Raw genomic sequence first — 16,795 nt, 5'->3', positions numbered from 1 at the left:
TAAGTGGCTGCGCATATCCGGCGGGGAGTGACACGCCCTCGGCTCGTTAGCTCCGCCCCAGATGGAATCGGCCCGCCGCTTCTCACTGGCTGCGGGGGGTTACCGGGCTCCGCCCCTGACGAGGAGCTGACAGCCAGCCCCTTCGTGGTAACCCCGTGGAGCGCATGGGCAATGGCGGCTAACCAAGCCGGAGTGAGGACGCACACTCCCCGCGCCGCGCCGCCCCCCTCTGTTGTTGTAGTTGTTGTTGTAGTTGTTGTTGTAGTTGTTGTTGTTGTTGTTTCATGGGGAAGATGGGAGGAGGTATGGGGAGGTCCTAAACTCACTACTGGTGCCATACAATCACATTCTGGTGCAACGAAGAGTCAGAATTAATGGAAACGAGTCCTTAACTGACATAAACTAAGAATAACTAGCAAGCGGTCCGAAAGTTGTCTACGTGAGATGCGGTGGACCTGGGCACGACATTTAATGGGGGAAGAAGGGGAAGGTCGGTTCTACAGAGTGTTGTTTACAGACAATGGGACTAGGGAATGGGGGATTGGGGATAGTTGGGGAGTATTGGGGAAATAGGGGAATATTTACAAGCGGATATGGAGGCCAAGTCCCATATCCGCAACATTGCACCCTTCTCTACCCTCGGGGCGTCCCGACCCGATAAATTTTTACCTATTTTAGTGTGGCACTCAGATGTAGTTCCCTCTACTATTAACTCTACCCTGAGTGCGACAGTTTTACAGATATTCACAAATGAGTAAATATGTCCCCCTGCGACGTTGCACCCTTCTCCTCACAGAAACACACCCACAGGATAACCGAATCGCGGAAAGAATTCGCAAACTAAACATACAGCCGGTAGGGAGCATTATTTACACAAGACTACGCTGCTATTTACACTACGATCCAGGACCTGTTTTTGGAGGAACACATGCAGATGTTATGCATAGAGAGAGCACGCATGCCAGCATCGATACACCAACCCACGAGTGCTCTGTGGCCTTACGGCCTTTAATAATGTGCAGAGCACCCCTTCCAAGCACCAAAAGCACCACCCCAGCACCAATCGGTGCAGTCACCATTGTTCATTAAAATAAAAACAACAACCCCTAACGCTGCAGGTGTCTCTTGCTCTTCGTGTGGTGCACTTGGCCTTCTTACTTCTTTCAAAAATAAAGAAAGGTGCCAACCGCGTCCATTTCTTTATTGTGGCCGTCAGGGGGCCAACTATAAGTGGTTCACCTGTATGGCATAGGTGCCACGTTGACCCATAGGTCCATCCACGGGTGGTGCTTGGCCGCAAAAGAACTGCGGTCCATTGTGGGTGGCCACCAAAATTGCGGTCCATATGGTGTATCGATCCAGGCAGCAAGCAGCGAAAGTGCAGGCCCACAACTGCGGAGCCAGCACCTCTCTCTCCTCTCTCTCTGCCCCAAAGCCAGATCCTCGGAGGTGGGAGACAAAAGAAGCAGACAAGTGAGTAAGGTGGTAAGGGCGCAAAAGTGCACGCAATACAAGGTGATGCACACTGGGGGCACATGGGAACCAGGTGAGACAGGTACGTTCCTACCGTACGCCCCCCCCCCCCCACCAGGTAACCTACATGGCCCCTCCCTTACCCCTTACTGTATCCACAAAACACAACACTACCCATAAACATCTACTTTACAAATCAACAAACGTCCCTACTGTCTTCCCCGTTCCTCCCATATACCAAATTCGTCTTCTCTCCCTCCTAACCAATCAAATTTGCCATTTTCAACTCAACATCATAATTTGCCATTTCCAATTCATCATCAGTCCCTCCTAGGGAGGGAGAGATGGAATCACCCCAATGTCTCATCCACGTCGTGATGCGTCTCACAAATCCTCACAGCAATCTCATTTCCTGCAACAAAACAAAGAAAACACAGGTGTGGAGTCATCATCATCACCACAGGTAAGTGGCTGCGTATGGTGCGACAGGTTCATCAATCCTAACTATTTCCTAAATGACTTTAACAACTTTACATTACCCGGGGTCTTTCCCTGCCAATCCATTGGCCCTCTTACACTATGGGTTCTAAAAACCAATTCCCATTGACCAAACTGTGGTGCTTTTCAATTTGGGGTCTCACTCCCCCGATTCATCTCCCGGTGCCTTCGCACAATTTCTGGGCTGTGGCGTGTACCTCTCCCAGCGGGTCTACCCACCTGCACACCTCCACCACTGCAGTTGCCTCCGAGCTTATCTGCTCCTTACCCTAACCTAACTACCTGGGGAAGGCCCTCTGGCGCTCTCCCCACTCGGTGCCCTCTCTGGCACTGGGCTGCCCGATCCACACCCGGGATCCTCAGGCACCCACTGACACTAACGGCTCCCAGAGCCCACCTGCGGCCTCACCTGGCCGACATCCTCACAGTGGTGGAGTGCCCAACCAACTACACGCACTAACAGGCTACACGCCCAGCCATTTCCACAACACTAATGCACCCGTCCACAATACCATTCTGTCACCCGCACCACAGATGCCAATATCCAACCACAATTTACCTGTACCCTCTACCTAACACTTACACTACCCGCCCCGGGTACTCGTGAAAGGGGTCCACTCTTCCCCCATCCACACCTTCGCACCATGCACACCACTCCGTACCACTTACTCCAACTCTCTCCACACACCTGTACTTGCACACCTGTGCTCTCACTCTTGGTGCCGCCTGCACCCTTCTCTCCCCAAGCGCATTCGCACTGATCCACAACACTTACTACTCATACACTGCTCCACACACCTGTCCAGTTGCACACCTGTGCAATCACACCTGTTCAATCCTCACACACACGGCATCATCTCATCTAACTACTCCCCTCTGAAACTTGCGCTTCCCAGTCGTCCCTTTAAACTATTGCGCTCCCTCGTCATTATCATCCATACTAATCTACCTGCGTCCCCACTACAGGTATCAGTCACTAACTAAACTTAACGTCACCTAATGTCATCTTCGCTAGATCCCTACACACAATATAACCTAACCCACCCGGGCTAGTTTTCACTGCCATACACCCCATAAACTATTGCGCATTTGCCCCATATATGGGAAGGGTGGCAAGGATGCCACCCTTACCCACCGGGCCCATCGCTCCTTAATCCCCCAGTCCTCTGGCACTAATAAGCCCCCCTTATTCAGAGGTACTGGGTCCCGCCTCGGCATCTAAAGCCGAGGCAATCCACGGGGGCGCCTGCTCGCCGGTGTAAGGTCTTATCCGGTCGGCGTGGACGATCCGAGGGAGGGCTCGTGGCCCCATTTTGATCTTAATGACCACGTCACAGATTTGCGACAGGACGACTCCTGGGCCTTGCCAGGGGGAGGTGAGTTTTGGGCACCTTCCCTTCCTTCTCCGGGGATTAAAGAACCAAATCTTCATCCCCGGAGCGTATTGACTCCCCTGGCTCCGGTCGTCGTACCTGCGCTTCATCTTTTCCCCCGCCAGATGGAGTTGGCGGCGGGCGAAGGCATGGACTAGCTCCATGCCTTCCTCTAGGTGACGTGCGTACCCCTCCCTCGGCGGGTTAACCACTGTGTCTGGCACGGGACCGCATAGCAAGTCGGCGGGAGCCCGTAACTCCCGCCCATACATAAGCAACGCTGGACTGCATGCGGTGGCCCCGTGCTGGCTGGTTCGGTAGGCCATAAGCAAATAAGGGAGATGTTCGTCCCAGTCATCCTGACGGGTGGCGGTGAACAGTGCCAGTTGTTGGATTAGAGTTCGGTTAAATCTTTCCACCATCCCGTCAGATTGAGGTCTTAAAGGCGTTGTTCTGGTTTTCCGAATTGACAGGAGACTGCACACATCTTTTAGCAATTTGCTCTCAAAATTTCGTCCCTGGTCGGTGTGCAACTCCTGTGGAATCCCATGCCGGCACACAAATCCTTCCACGAAGGCCTGCGCTACCACCCCTGCTTCTTGGTTGGGGAGGGCGTAGGCCTCCGGCCACTTGGTGAAGTAGTCCATCACAACGAGGATGTACTTATTACCTAGGCGGGTGCGGGGTAGTGGGCCTAGGATATCCATGGCCACCCGCTCTAGGGGGGCCCCCACCTGGTGTAATTGAAGGGGGGCCCTCATCCTCCGTGCTGGTCCCTTTTTGGCAGTACAGGCGTCGCATCTCCGACACCAGTCCTGTATGTCGCGCCCCATATTCACCCAATAAAACCTCCGGCGTACCCGCGATGTCGTCTTTGTCCTGCCCAAATGGCCGCCGGGGCGGGTACCATGCACCTGTTGCAATATATCGGTCTTAAATTTATTTGGGACTACCACCAGCCAGGAAGTTCTATCAGAGGGAACCTCCACCCACTTGCGATACAAGATGTTATCCTTCAATTCCAGGGTTTTCCACTGAGCCCAATATGCCTTTGTTTGCGCCCCGAGGGGGGTGACCTCTTCCCCCTTTGGTCTTTGCCCCAATTTGACCCAATTGAACACTGGCCCCAGGACAGGATCCTCCTGCTGGGCCGTGCTCCATGCCAAAGTTCCGAATTCCTCATCTGCGGTTAGTGGCAAAATTGGCCCTCTCACCCGGGTTGCCCGGACAACGAGGGTCGGGTCCGAATCGCCCAATTGTTCCCTCTCCTCGTGTCTCGCACAAAATTTGCAGTTTTCCCCCAGACAAGGACGCCGAGAGAGTGCGTCCGCATTACCATGGGCCTTCCCGGCCCTATGGGCCACATCAAAATCGTACTGCTGCAACTTTTCCAACCACCTTGCAATTTGGCCCTCTGGTTCCCTGAACCGAAGGAGCCATTGCAAGGAGGAATGGTCAGTTCTAACCAAAAATTTCCGCCCGTACAAGTACGGGTGGAAATGGTTCATGGCAGCCAGCATAGCCAATAACTCTTTGCGAGTGACGCAATAATTTCTCTCGGGCCTACTTAAGGCCCGACTATAATAACCAATCACTCTCTCCACGCCCTCCTGTGTCTGAGACAAAACTGCGCCCAATCCTTCCTGGCTCGCATCCGTGTCCAGGGTAAATGCCCCGTCACTAGTGGGGTAAGCTAGAAGGGGTGCGGATGTTAGACACCCCTTCAATTTTTGGAAGGCCTCGTGGCACTCCCGTGTCCAATTAAATCGCGTCCCCTTCTCCGTAAGCCGGTGGAGGGGACGGGCCAACTCCGCAAATTTCGCCACAAAGCGCCGGTAGTAGGAGCAGAGTCCCAAAAATCCCCGCACCTCTTTGATGGTACGTGGTGCGGGCCACTCCTCTACCGCTTTAATTTTGTCTGGGTCCGTTTTTACCCCCTCGCGGCCGATCACGTGACCTAGATAGGCCACCTCTCTTGCAAACAAAGTGCACTTACTCGGGTTCAGCTTCAACCCTGCCTGTCTGAGGCACCCGAACACCTGGTCCAAATTAGCTACTGCCTGGGGGAACGTTTGGGCATGTACCAGGACGTCATCCAGGTACACCAGGCATGATTGCCATGGCATGCCGCCTAGTACATGCTCCATCAATCTTTCAAAGGTGGCGGGGGCGTTACACAAACCAAACGGCATCACAGTAAACTGATACAGTCCCTTACCTGTGGAAAATGCCGTTTTCTCCTTCCCTGCCCTATCCATCTCCACCTGCCAATACCCACTCTTGAGGTCCAAAGTTGTGAACCAATTTGAGCCCGCAACGGCATCGAGGGTGTCATCAATCCTTGGCAGGGGATATGAGTCCTTGAGTGTCACGTTGTTTAGCTGGCGATAGTCCACGCAGAACCGCGTGGTCCCATCCTTCTTTTTGACCAGCACAACAGGTGACATCCAAGGACTTCCCGAGGGCTCGATCACGCCTGCGTCGAGCATTTTTTCAACCTGCTCGTCAGCTTCCGCCCTCTTGCTCCAAGGGAGCCGTCGGGCGGCCTGACGAATAGGCCGGGCCTCACCGGTGTGGATCTGATGTTTCACCAGGCCCGTACGTCCAATATCCTCGGTGGACAGGGAGAAGAGGTCCAAATGGGACCCAACCAGTTTGTGTAAGGCCTCCCTCTGGGTACCTCCCAACTCTACGCTACTACGATTTACCATCTCGCAAATGGGATCGGGCCAATTCCTACTTGTTATTGAAGGCTCCCCCCGGGGTCGGCTCGGCTGGACGTTCTCGCCCCTCACTGTCGCGACTTCCTCAACTGGGGTGCAGCCAGCTACCCTCGTGCCCCTTACTATAGTGCGTGGTTCTGTACTCATATTTATTACTCGGACGGCCACTACCGGTCCGTCCGTTTTTACAAGGGTGCGGCCCACGATTAAACCCGGTATGGACTGCGCTGCCACCGGTTCGACCAGGCCGCAGGACTCCTGCCATGTTGGGCGAGCTGCCCACCGGGCCGGCACTATCGCCTCGGCCCTTGGGGGGATGGTCACGGCCTCGGAAGCCTCCAGCTCCGCTCTCTCGGCCGTGCTCACTCCCCCTAACGGCAGCTCTTCTACTCCCACCTGCAGGATCCCCCGGCACCAGTCGATTTTACAACCGCTGGCAGTCAACAAATCCAACCCTATTAAACATGGGTCGCACACCTCCGCCACCCAAACATCTATCTCCCTCCTTACCGACCCTAACTTGAGGGTCACAGAACCACGCCCTATGATCGGGGCCGTTACCCCGGTAGCAAGCTGCAAACTATAATTTTGCAGGCGCTGGATCTTATCCCAACCACCTGCGCTCGAATCAAGGACCACAGGGCTGATGATCGTGGCGCTAGCTCCTGTGTCCACTACGGCGTCTACCCCCACGCCGGCAATTTTGCATCTAATTGTCAGGCTACCGGTTCCAATTTGGCCACAATAAATGACCTGTCGCGTCAATGAGGGCTCTCCTCCATCCTCTGCTGCCGAACACCGCCCTACGTGCCCGACACCTTCTAGTTTCCCGGGGTCTGGCGGGGGGGTGTCTGGGGTCGGCTAACCCGCTCCCCCCTGGGCGGAGTTGAGGACCTCAACCGCCGGGGATCATCCCGGCGCGTGGCTCGACAGTGCCGCGCCAGGTGACCCAGACGGTTGCAAGTATAGCACCTCACCTGGTAAGGTGCTTGTCTCCGGAATTCCAAATTTCCCCCCCTGTAGGTCCGAATTGGGTTACCCGCTCGTGGTCCACCGCGGGCCACCTCCGGGGCCGCCTGCCATGGTCCAGGTCCCGCCAGGCGCTGGTCCACCAGCCTCCGGACCATGCCCGCCAGGTCAGGACCCACGTCGGGGGCAGGCCCCCTAAGGGGTCCGCCCTCCATCGGGGGTCCCACCTGGCGGACCGCCATTGCGAGACGCTCGCCCCCCCGGGCCAGGGGCCTCGCTGCTTCCCAACGGGCCGCAGCGTCGGCCGCCTGGCTCAGAGTCTGCGGGCGCCACATGGCGAGCTGTTGCCGGAGCTCAATGTCCGGGAGGGCCTGGATAAAATGGTCCAGCGCCAGGCTTTCCCGGGAATCCGCTGCCATGCTAGCATGTGCGATCCCCACTGCGCGGCGAATGTCGTGGGCAAGTTCCCCGATGGCTTCCTGGGGCTTGCGTTTTCGCAGCGCAAGCTGAGCTTTAACAAGCTCGCTCTGCTGTTCAATGCCGAATCGATTAATTAGGGCGTCGCGGAGGGCTGGCAGGGTGAGAGCACCCGCTGGTAATGCCGTCAGCACCTCCGCCGCCGCGCCGCGCAATGCGGCCACCAGGTGTACTCCACCTTCGTCCTCACCCCAACCGTTGCCCTTACACACACAGTCGAACTGCGCCAGGTACGCGCGTAGATCACTCTTGCCGTCATACGGCGCGAGTGGGACCTTGTGGGACCACCTCGTATGCGAGTCGTTGCCCGCCTGCCGGACCCCGTGCGTCGCCCCTTGCGGGGTCAGCGCGGGGCCGAACCGGCCTGGCCCCCACAGTACATTACCCCCAAGGGGCTCTCGTGCCTCCCCGGTCCCTCCAACAACTACCCCTGTTGGTGTCGATGCATGGGTCACACCTCCGCAACCCGCTACCCATTCCATACCACCACAACCTTGCTCACCCACACCTCGCACCTCTCGTTCCATACCCTCCGGACCAGCCATACTCCTCACTCTTGGCCTCTCACGAACATCCGGGTCTATCTCGACCCCCAAGCTTATTAAATCACCTGGTGCATCATACGCACGACCATATTGGTCACCACTTACACCGGGTCCTCTTTCTCTTCGCTTCTCCTCCATCACCTGCGAATCCCTCATCCGGTTAATGAGCACATCATCACGATCCGAACACAGACTTTGGACCAATTCTTTTACTTCCTCCTTTATCTCTTTCTTATCCTCTCTCCGTCGCTTTTTAATTTCGCTCACCCCTTCTTCCACTTCTTCTAATTTCTGCTTCACCTCCTTCATCTCCTCGTGCGCCCCTTTAAGTTCTTCCTCTAACTCCACTTTATTTTTTTCGATGTGCTCCCGCACCTCCCGCTCTTTAACCTCCATCACCTCTACCACTTTGTTCATTTTCCTCGTCAGGTCCTCATGTACCGTCTGACACTCTTTCTTAATTTACCCCTACGTCCTTTTTCATCTCCTTCTGTGTCGATTTTAAACCCTCTATTACCGCTGTGTTCTTCTTTACCTGATCCCCCAACTCCTTTTGTCCCACTGTCAGTTGTTCTACTCCCAGCGTCAACTCCTCTATACCCCCTTGCAATTTTACAGTCCCCTTTCTCACCTCCTTCTCCATGCGCTCCTTACAGTGCCTCACCTCCTCGCGCACTCCTCCGACCTCCTCACTCACACCTCTTCTGATCTCCTCTCCCATCACTTGCATCTCCTGCCCAGATGCCACCCTCATCTGCTCCATTTCCTCCCTGTGAGCATCCAGTTTGGTTTCTACCCCCATTCTGACCCCCTCTATCTGCTGCCCCATTTGTTTAACTTCCCTTTCCGCTTGGTCCCTCATGTCCCTCAATTTGCCTTCCATTCTGTTTTCTAACCCCTCTAACCCATTCTTTACCTCTTTTATCCCGTTGTCTAACCCCTCAAAATTATTGTCCAACTTCCCAAATTTCTTGTCTAACCCCTCACCGGTACCCCTCGCTTCGTCCCTCATTACCCCCATTTGGCCCTCTAATCGCTCGCTATCAGCCCTCATTTGCTCACTCTGAGCATCCATCCGATTCCCCATTTGTCCCATACTGCTTTTCAAACCTCTAATTTGGTCTCCCAATTGCTCACTATTCTTTTCCATAAGGGCCGTCATTTGCATAAAAAAAGGTCCAAATTTACCAGCGGCGCTACTACGGTCGCGGGCGTGGTCGCCGTGGCCATCTGCGAGGCGCCATTTTGCGCGCCCGCAACGTCGGGCGCAACGACGCTATTTTGTGCGTCTGCTACCCTCACTGCTTCGCTCTCCTCATGTCCCTCAATTTGGTCCTGGATCGCCCCTGCCTCACTCTCCTCTACCGGACCCCAGCCGACTTGGTCTGCCATAGCGCGACTTTCAAAATTTGGGTTTTTATATTTTGTAAAACACAATCAAATTTCGCCGTTATAATTTCGAGCGCGGGAAACGCGCTCCGGATCGAATTCTACCTCCCAACACCAATTGTTACCCTAGTGGTACAATTGGTGTTCCAAAATTTGGGCCTAATAAATTTAGTCCCAGGTCCGAATCCGACACTCCTGACACCAAATGTTACAGACGCGGTTGTGGATGTTAGTTTACCGAGCGGTTTGGTATGGCCGCGTCTGCACAGTTTACCCGATTATACTCGAACGTTGGCCGAGTCGCGCTACGCTAAATCAATTGAGGAAAAGGACACAACGGCTGGGTTAAAATGACACGACACCAAGGGTACAGTTCTCAAGACCTCCGGAGGAGGTTATAATATATCGGAACGTTAGATTACACCGACCAGAGGTACAGCATAGTAAGGTGGGCACTTAAACACGGTCTTATATTAGCCCCGACAGACGACAGATAAACGGGACAAAACTGACTCACACGGGGATTGATGGCAAGGAAAGGCGGGTAGTCGATGGCTCAAGGTGCACTCTTGGCTCAGGGGCAGAATCGACCCGGTCCGGTCCAGAGATGCGGGAGGTCTCACAGCGCTCGAAGGTCGCGACTTGTCTTTCCAAGCTGGGGGCGCATCTGACCTCACGTCCGGTAAGTGGCTGCGCATATCCGGCGGGGAGTGACACGCCCTCGGCTCGTTAGCTCCGCCCCAGATGGAATCGTCCCGCCGCTTCTCACTGGCTGCGGGGGGTTACCGGGCTCCGCCCCTGACGAGGAGCTGACAGCCAGCCCCTTCGTGGTAACCCCGTGGAGCGCATGGGCAATGGCGGCTAACCAAGCCGGAGTGAGGACGCACACTCCCCGCGCCGCGCCGCCCCCCTCTGTTGTTGTAGTTGTTGTTGTAGTTGTTGTTGTTGTTGTTGTTGTTTCATGGGGAAGATGGGAGGAGGTGTGGGGAGGTCCTAAACTCACTACTGGTGCCATACAATCACATTCTGGTGCAACGAAGAGTCAGAATTAATGGAAACGAGTCCTTAACTGACATAAACTAAGAATAACTAGCAAGAGGTCCGAAAGTTGTCTACGTGAGATGCGGTGGACCTGGGCACGACATTTAATGGGGGAAGAAGGGGAAGGTCGGTTCTACAGAGTGTTGTTTACAGACAATGGGACTAGGGAATGGGGGATTGGGGATAGTTGGGGAGTATTGGGGAAATAGGGGAATATTTACAAGCGGATATGGAGGCCAAGTCCCATATCCGCAACAATATATAGCACGATAAACACAATCACAATTTCATGACTTACCGTAGATCGATATGTCTTGGGTTCAGGAAAAGTTATTATTAATAGACCTCTAAATATTTATTCTTGGTGACTGCAAAATACCCCACATGTTTAAAAGTCTTATATTGATCACAAGTTGCACACTTCAAATAAACAAAACAACACGAACAAGCTTTCTGAATTAAACATTCATTTTTCATTCTTGCCCTAGCCTAGGGCCTAGGACATGTCATGTACACACAAGTCACAACTTAAGTGTAGCACTAGCTAGACTAATACCGACAAGAAATAAGCTTACGAAATCTCACCTTTAGCTGCAGATAATAGTTTCTGATGGGCCTTTTTCTTTTCTTTCTGTTGACTTTAGTTATGTAACAGAAACGCTTATAGCATTCGTCGTGGTACCCAACGCTGCTTGTTGACATCGACGACGGCGGTGCATTTCCCCATGACAGTACATCGGCGAAAGGTAGCCCGAGTTTCGTCGCCGTTTCTGACACCGCATCTGCTTCTTTGCAGTCATACTTTTGCCATTTAGTAGCAAATTCGACATATTTATTCCAAGATTCCTTTGTCAAACGGATAAACTTGGATTTATTGGACAAAACGACGTGCATAATACTCAGGTTTCCGGCACTTCCGTGAACGGAAGTCGCCATTTTGTCCAACCGAAGTTCGATAAAACACGATGCGTGATTGGACAATTCCGACCGTTGACGTCATTAACATTGGTGAGTTCTGGAATAAAGTCGCTGATTCGTCCAAAATTGTCACGTGAATACGGGCGCGTTCACAAACATTTACGAAATTATGTTGATAAATTCGACTCAATTTATAGCAATTTTCTAAAAAATAAGTTGCTTATAGCACATGGGGATAAGATTTTTTGAGGTTAATATAATATTATCTTAATTTTAGTGAAGCAATTGGGTAATCCCTAGCTCTGTTGCACGGATGAAAGGGTAAATTCCCTGTGCTTTATGGCCTACAAGAGGTAGGTCCGCCCGTGTAGCTCACACATATCACTGGCCACCTTTGTCCATGGCACCGCTAGTATCTCATGAGCTATCTTAGCCTCACGCCTTTGTTCTGGTTGGTTCTCTTGACATGCCTTACATGTGTTGACAACTCTATCAATGTCCAGATATATGCTTGGCCAGTAAACACATTCGCGTGCTTGACGTTTTGTCTTTTCGAACCCCATGTGCGCCTCATGGAGCTGGTCGAGGATATCCTTACGTAGCTGCTCTGGAATTAGTACCTGTCAATTAAGTCTAGGGTGTCAATAATTTTGTCAATGCCATTTCTTTTTATTTTCTGATTTAAAAGGATATATTAAGTTCTGAGTCAAAAACAAAGGTTCTGTAATATTAACAGTGAAATAAAGAATTGCGGAGATCAAATACTTTTGTCAATTTCAACTTATTTTTCGAGAAAATTGTGAGTTATTTGAAAAAAGTGCAAGGGTGCAAATATTTTTAACCACGACTGTACATACATGCACCATATTAGACAATTTATTTTGCTCATTATTTTGTTCTGTTTGTTATGGAATTAATTGGGTACTATTTCAATTGGTCACTGATATTGTGAGGATGGAAATTTTTAAGTATCCTTTGTTTTTAACCTGTTGCTCATGTGTTTTGAAAGGAACCTTAATAAAGCCGGAGAAGCTATGGGGTGCTTGGAACAAGAGCTGGAGAAAAATATCAAGCCTGAAATTAAGCTCGATGAACAGATTAAGAACTTGGAGGAAAGTGCGGCCGTCATTGTCAAAGAATGCGACGAGATAGAGGTGTGTCAAATGACCTTTGTATCCAATCATTATTGTGTGTGCATCAGCACGATTGCTGATGATCCTGATCATCTTCTAAGAGAGACAAAGCCAAAACATCTGAAGCCCAAGAGTCGCTTGTTTTTCTTGAATAAGCTTTGCTGGTATTTTTAAGCATTGCAATATTTGACAATGGGTGTTTTTGTAACTTGGTACATCATGTTGAGGTATCGGCTTCATTTCACAGGTGGAGTTATGAACTAAGACTTGGTTTTACCAGAACTTAGGGTTGATCTATAATGTTGTGCTGGTATCATGAATATAAGCTCTCTGCCACTTTTATTAAATTGATGCTACAGGTTTGGCGGCCTTTTAATTATTTTTTTTACCGACACATACCTCAGAAAACACACCAGTTGACAGAAGACAATTGCACCCATGAACCTTATATTGCAAAGCAGATACTTTTAAACAATTGTTTTTATTATTAGGGTGTGTTGGCTTTGTATCTCTCACCGTGACTGATCAGGAAAAACTGAAGGAGGTGAAAAGTGCCCGTAGTGAGCTGTTCTCTGCAATACGTTTGCTGGAGGGAGAGGAGCAAGATGTGGAGAAAGAGGCACTAGTTGTGCGCCTGTGCTTTGAACAGGTCGAGGCCAAGGTTTCAGAACAGCAAAACGCCATACAACATTGGAAGAAGGAGGTAAGACTTTTCAAGGAAAGCTGTCTTCTGTCCTGAAGTATTCTCATTGTGTTGATGTTTAGGTGTACTGCATTTTATTTTTCTCCCATTAAGCAGCCTTAATGCTCCAGTTGTGCAGGTTCTGGCCCATGCTGCCCAAGGTATCATGGAGTACTCCATATAGCAGAGCAGTTAAGAGGAAGCATCGTTCATTTTTTCAGGAAAGCACCAAATTTGGCACAGATGTAGTATGGACCTATACAATTGTTTTCCTGAGGGGCGCCCAAAAATTCAGAAGCCCTGGTGGCCGCCATATTGAATTTCAACATGACCGCCCTCTGTGACCTATTTCCCTCAATAACTTCGATACTATGAGTGGTCTTGGGCTTGTATTGTGGTCTTGGCAATAGCACACTACTTTACCTACCAGTCACACGGTGTGGAGGAACTCTGGATTGCCATTGGCACTGGCAAAAGCTACCACTACCTTGCCATCCATAAAATTGCCACCGGCCTTGGCCGCAGGAAGTCCGAGTCTTTGCCATTATTTCATGCCTTCACTGACTGCGACAGTCATTTTTTGCCCAAATTGGGAAAAAAGACAGCCTGGAAGGCTTGGGAGGCATACCCCAGCATCAAGCAGACCTTTCATGCTCTCGCTTATAGGCCACCTGTGGACGCTATTACTATGGAACTATGGAACTAAGGCTATTCTATGCAAACAGAGCATAGAAAGATATGTTGCCATCCTCTATGACCGGACTACCGAGATAAAGACAGTGAATGACATGCGCCGACACTTGTTCACGAAGAAGGCAAGAACAATTGATCACATTCCCCCAACAGCAGACGCCTTCGAACAACACCTGAAACGTGCATGTTTTCAGGCTGGACACGTATGGAGTCAGGCACTTGTGCCCTACCCAGAACTTCCATCACCAGCTGATTGGGGCTGGATGAAAACAGGGACTTCTTGGACACCAATTTGGACCACAATACCACTGATACAGGAGGCATGTTCAGAGCTTACAAGCTGCCATTGTAAGTCGGCCTGTAAAGGCAACTGTAAATGCTCCAGGGCAAATCTGCCCTGCACATCACTGTGTGACTGCGATGGATAGTGCTTGTAGTACTACGCGTCTGTGCGAGAGCCTCCACCTTTCAAGTGCCCACAATATTTTAAGTTAAAACTGCAACTGTGTGTAACTTTGATTAATTAATACCATTCCATTGTTATCAGAGACCAATAAAACAATGTGTATCACTTGGAATTGAAATTTTACCTAAAATACAATGAGAGATTCAAGGAAAATGGAAACACCATGGTGGCCATCTTGAAATTAAAGATGATGGATGCCAATCTTTATGCAATTGATCCCATTGGATTCAGAGACCATGAAAACATGGGGTAAGACACTGGAACTGTGGTGTTATCGCTCATAGTATAGAAGTTATTGAGGGAAATAGGTCACAGAGGGCGGTCATGTTGAAATTCAATATGGCGGCCACCAGGGGTTCTGAATTTTTGGGCGCCCCTCAGAAAAACAATTGTATAGGTCCATACTACATCTGTGCCAAATTTGGTGCTTTCCTGAAAAAATGAACGATACGCCCTATTTTTCGGTCTTAACTGCCTAAGTAATATGTCGGAATGGCACAGGAAAATGAAATGGGTGCTCGATCAAATGTGTACAAAATTATGTGCTGGATAGCTACTGAAGTGAAGTAATAAGCCTTTAAAAGCCTACCTGGTCACAGCAACCCACACGATCGCACCTCTTGCCTACGAACCCTGGCTAAATCACCTGAATTCATCCCTGCTGTTCAAAACAACATCAAGCTCACCCTGTTCAACACCCGGTCCCTCAACAATAAATGCCTCATCCTGAACGAATACATCCTGGATAACAAACTGGACTTTCTCTGTCTCACCGAAACCTGGCAACAACCTCTGGACTACTACACACTCAACCTCACCACACCCAATGGATATTCCTACGTCAATAAACCACGCTCGGAGGGCCGAGGTGGTGGAATTGCCGTTATCCACCGTCAAGACATCAAGACCAACCTCATCTCCATCTCATCTGCTCCATCATTTGAACACCTGGCTTTAAAACTCTCTGGTCACACGCAGTCAGTCATGGCTGTCGTCTACCGCCCTCCCAAACCACACCCATCATTCCTGTCTGACTTCTCCTACTTTCTGACCCAGCTATGTTCCCTCTCCCCCTCAATCCTCCTCCTTGGTGATTTCAATATCCACATGGACTCCACTGACTCCACAATAACCACTGACTTCACTGATTTACTCACCTGCTTTAACCTCACTCAACATGTCGACTTTCCTACCCATATCCGTGGTCACATTTTGGACCTTGTCTGCTCCACTGGATTAAATTTGCACCATCTCTATGGCTCCGACCTCACCCTCTCTGACCACTTAGCCATCACTCTGACCATCAACATCCCCGCCCCAACACCAAGGCATTATCGCACAATCAACTTCCGTAAGCTAAACACTCTTTCACCTACCTCATTCTCATCCACCCTCTCTGAAAAAATGTCCACTTCTCCCTTCATTGACCTCCACACCCCTTCCGACCTCACTGACTACTACAACCACACTCTCTCCTCCTGCCTTGACCAGCTTGCGCCTGTAAAAACCAAAACAGTTTCTTTCACCCATTCTGCTCCCTGGTTTACCCCTGAACTCCACCTGATGAAAACTCGTGCTCGCCAACTTGAAAGACTCCGCAATAAAACGGGTCTCACAGTTCACTCCCAAGCCTACAAGGACCACATACAACACTACAAAGATGCCCTCTCCCGCGCCCGCTCTGCCTACTACTCTCAAATTATCCACTCTGGCTCCGGAAACCCAAAAGCACTCTTCTCGACAATAAACAAACTCCTCCGCCCCCTGAACACCACCACCCAGTCATTCACAGTAGACAACTGCATCTCATTCCTCTCTTTCTTCCAACGCAAAATTGACAACATCTACAACAGCTTGACCACCGCCGCACCCGCTCCCCCTCCAACCACCTGCCCCCCCTTGTCCTGCCATCCCCTGTCTCGGTTCTCCCCAATCTCTCCTACTGACCTCTCTGAACTCCTCATAGGAATGAAAACTGCCACCTGCACTCTTGACCCCATCCCCTCCAGCTTTGTCAAAGCCTCCCTCCCTGCTCTCTCTCCACTTATCATTGCAACAATAAACTCCTCCCTGTCTACAGGCATCGTCCCACCTTCCCTCAAAATTGCTGCTGTTACCCCCATTCTAAAAAAACCTGGTCTAAACCCTGACACCCTAAACAACTTCAGACCCATCTCCAACCTACCCTTTCTGTCAAAAGTTTTGGAACGCGCTGTAGCCACTCAACTCAAACATCATCTCTCTGCCAATAACTTGTATGAAACATTCCAATCCGGATTCCGCTCCAACCACAGTACTGAAACTGCTCTCCTCAAAATCACCAACGACCTTCTCCTCTCCTCTGACGCTGGCAACCTCAACATTCTCGTCCTCCTCGACCTCAGCGCTGCCTTTGACACCATCGATCACACTATC

The 16,795-nt window shown here is 50.9% G+C and overlaps 2 protein-coding genes across 5 annotated transcripts in view; both read left to right on the top strand.

Annotated features, from left to right (window-relative positions):
- Nucleotides 1–16,795, top strand: part of LOC144891290 (uncharacterized) — a 981,422-nt gene that overhangs the window by 112,413 nt on the left and 852,214 nt on the right. The gene's annotated exons all lie outside the window — the stretch shown is intronic.
- SMC4 (structural maintenance of chromosomes 4) overlaps nt 1–16,795 on the top strand; it is a 138,324-nt gene that overhangs the window by 101,371 nt on the left and 20,158 nt on the right. For 3 of the 4 annotated variants that reach the window (XM_068127361.2, XM_068127329.2, XM_068127342.2), the window contains 2 exons: nt 12,416–12,560; nt 13,069–13,242. In XM_068127361.2, the coding sequence (XP_067983462.2) occupies nt 12,416–12,560; nt 13,069–13,242 (319 nt within the window). Of the gene's footprint in view, nt 1–12,415; nt 12,561–13,068; nt 13,243–14,108; nt 14,345–16,795 lie in introns of those variants that run through there. The other variant, XM_078784297.1, reaches the window with a different exon arrangement.

The sequence above is a fragment of the Myxine glutinosa genome, chromosome 1 (assembly GCF_964187855.1).
Source record: "Myxine glutinosa chromosome 1, kmMyxGlut1.1, whole genome shotgun sequence".
Taxonomy (NCBI): Eukaryota; Metazoa; Chordata; class Myxini; order Myxiniformes; family Myxinidae; genus Myxine; species Myxine glutinosa.
Note: the sequence above shows the minus strand (reverse complement) of the source record. Positions and strands in the feature narration are given on the sequence as shown.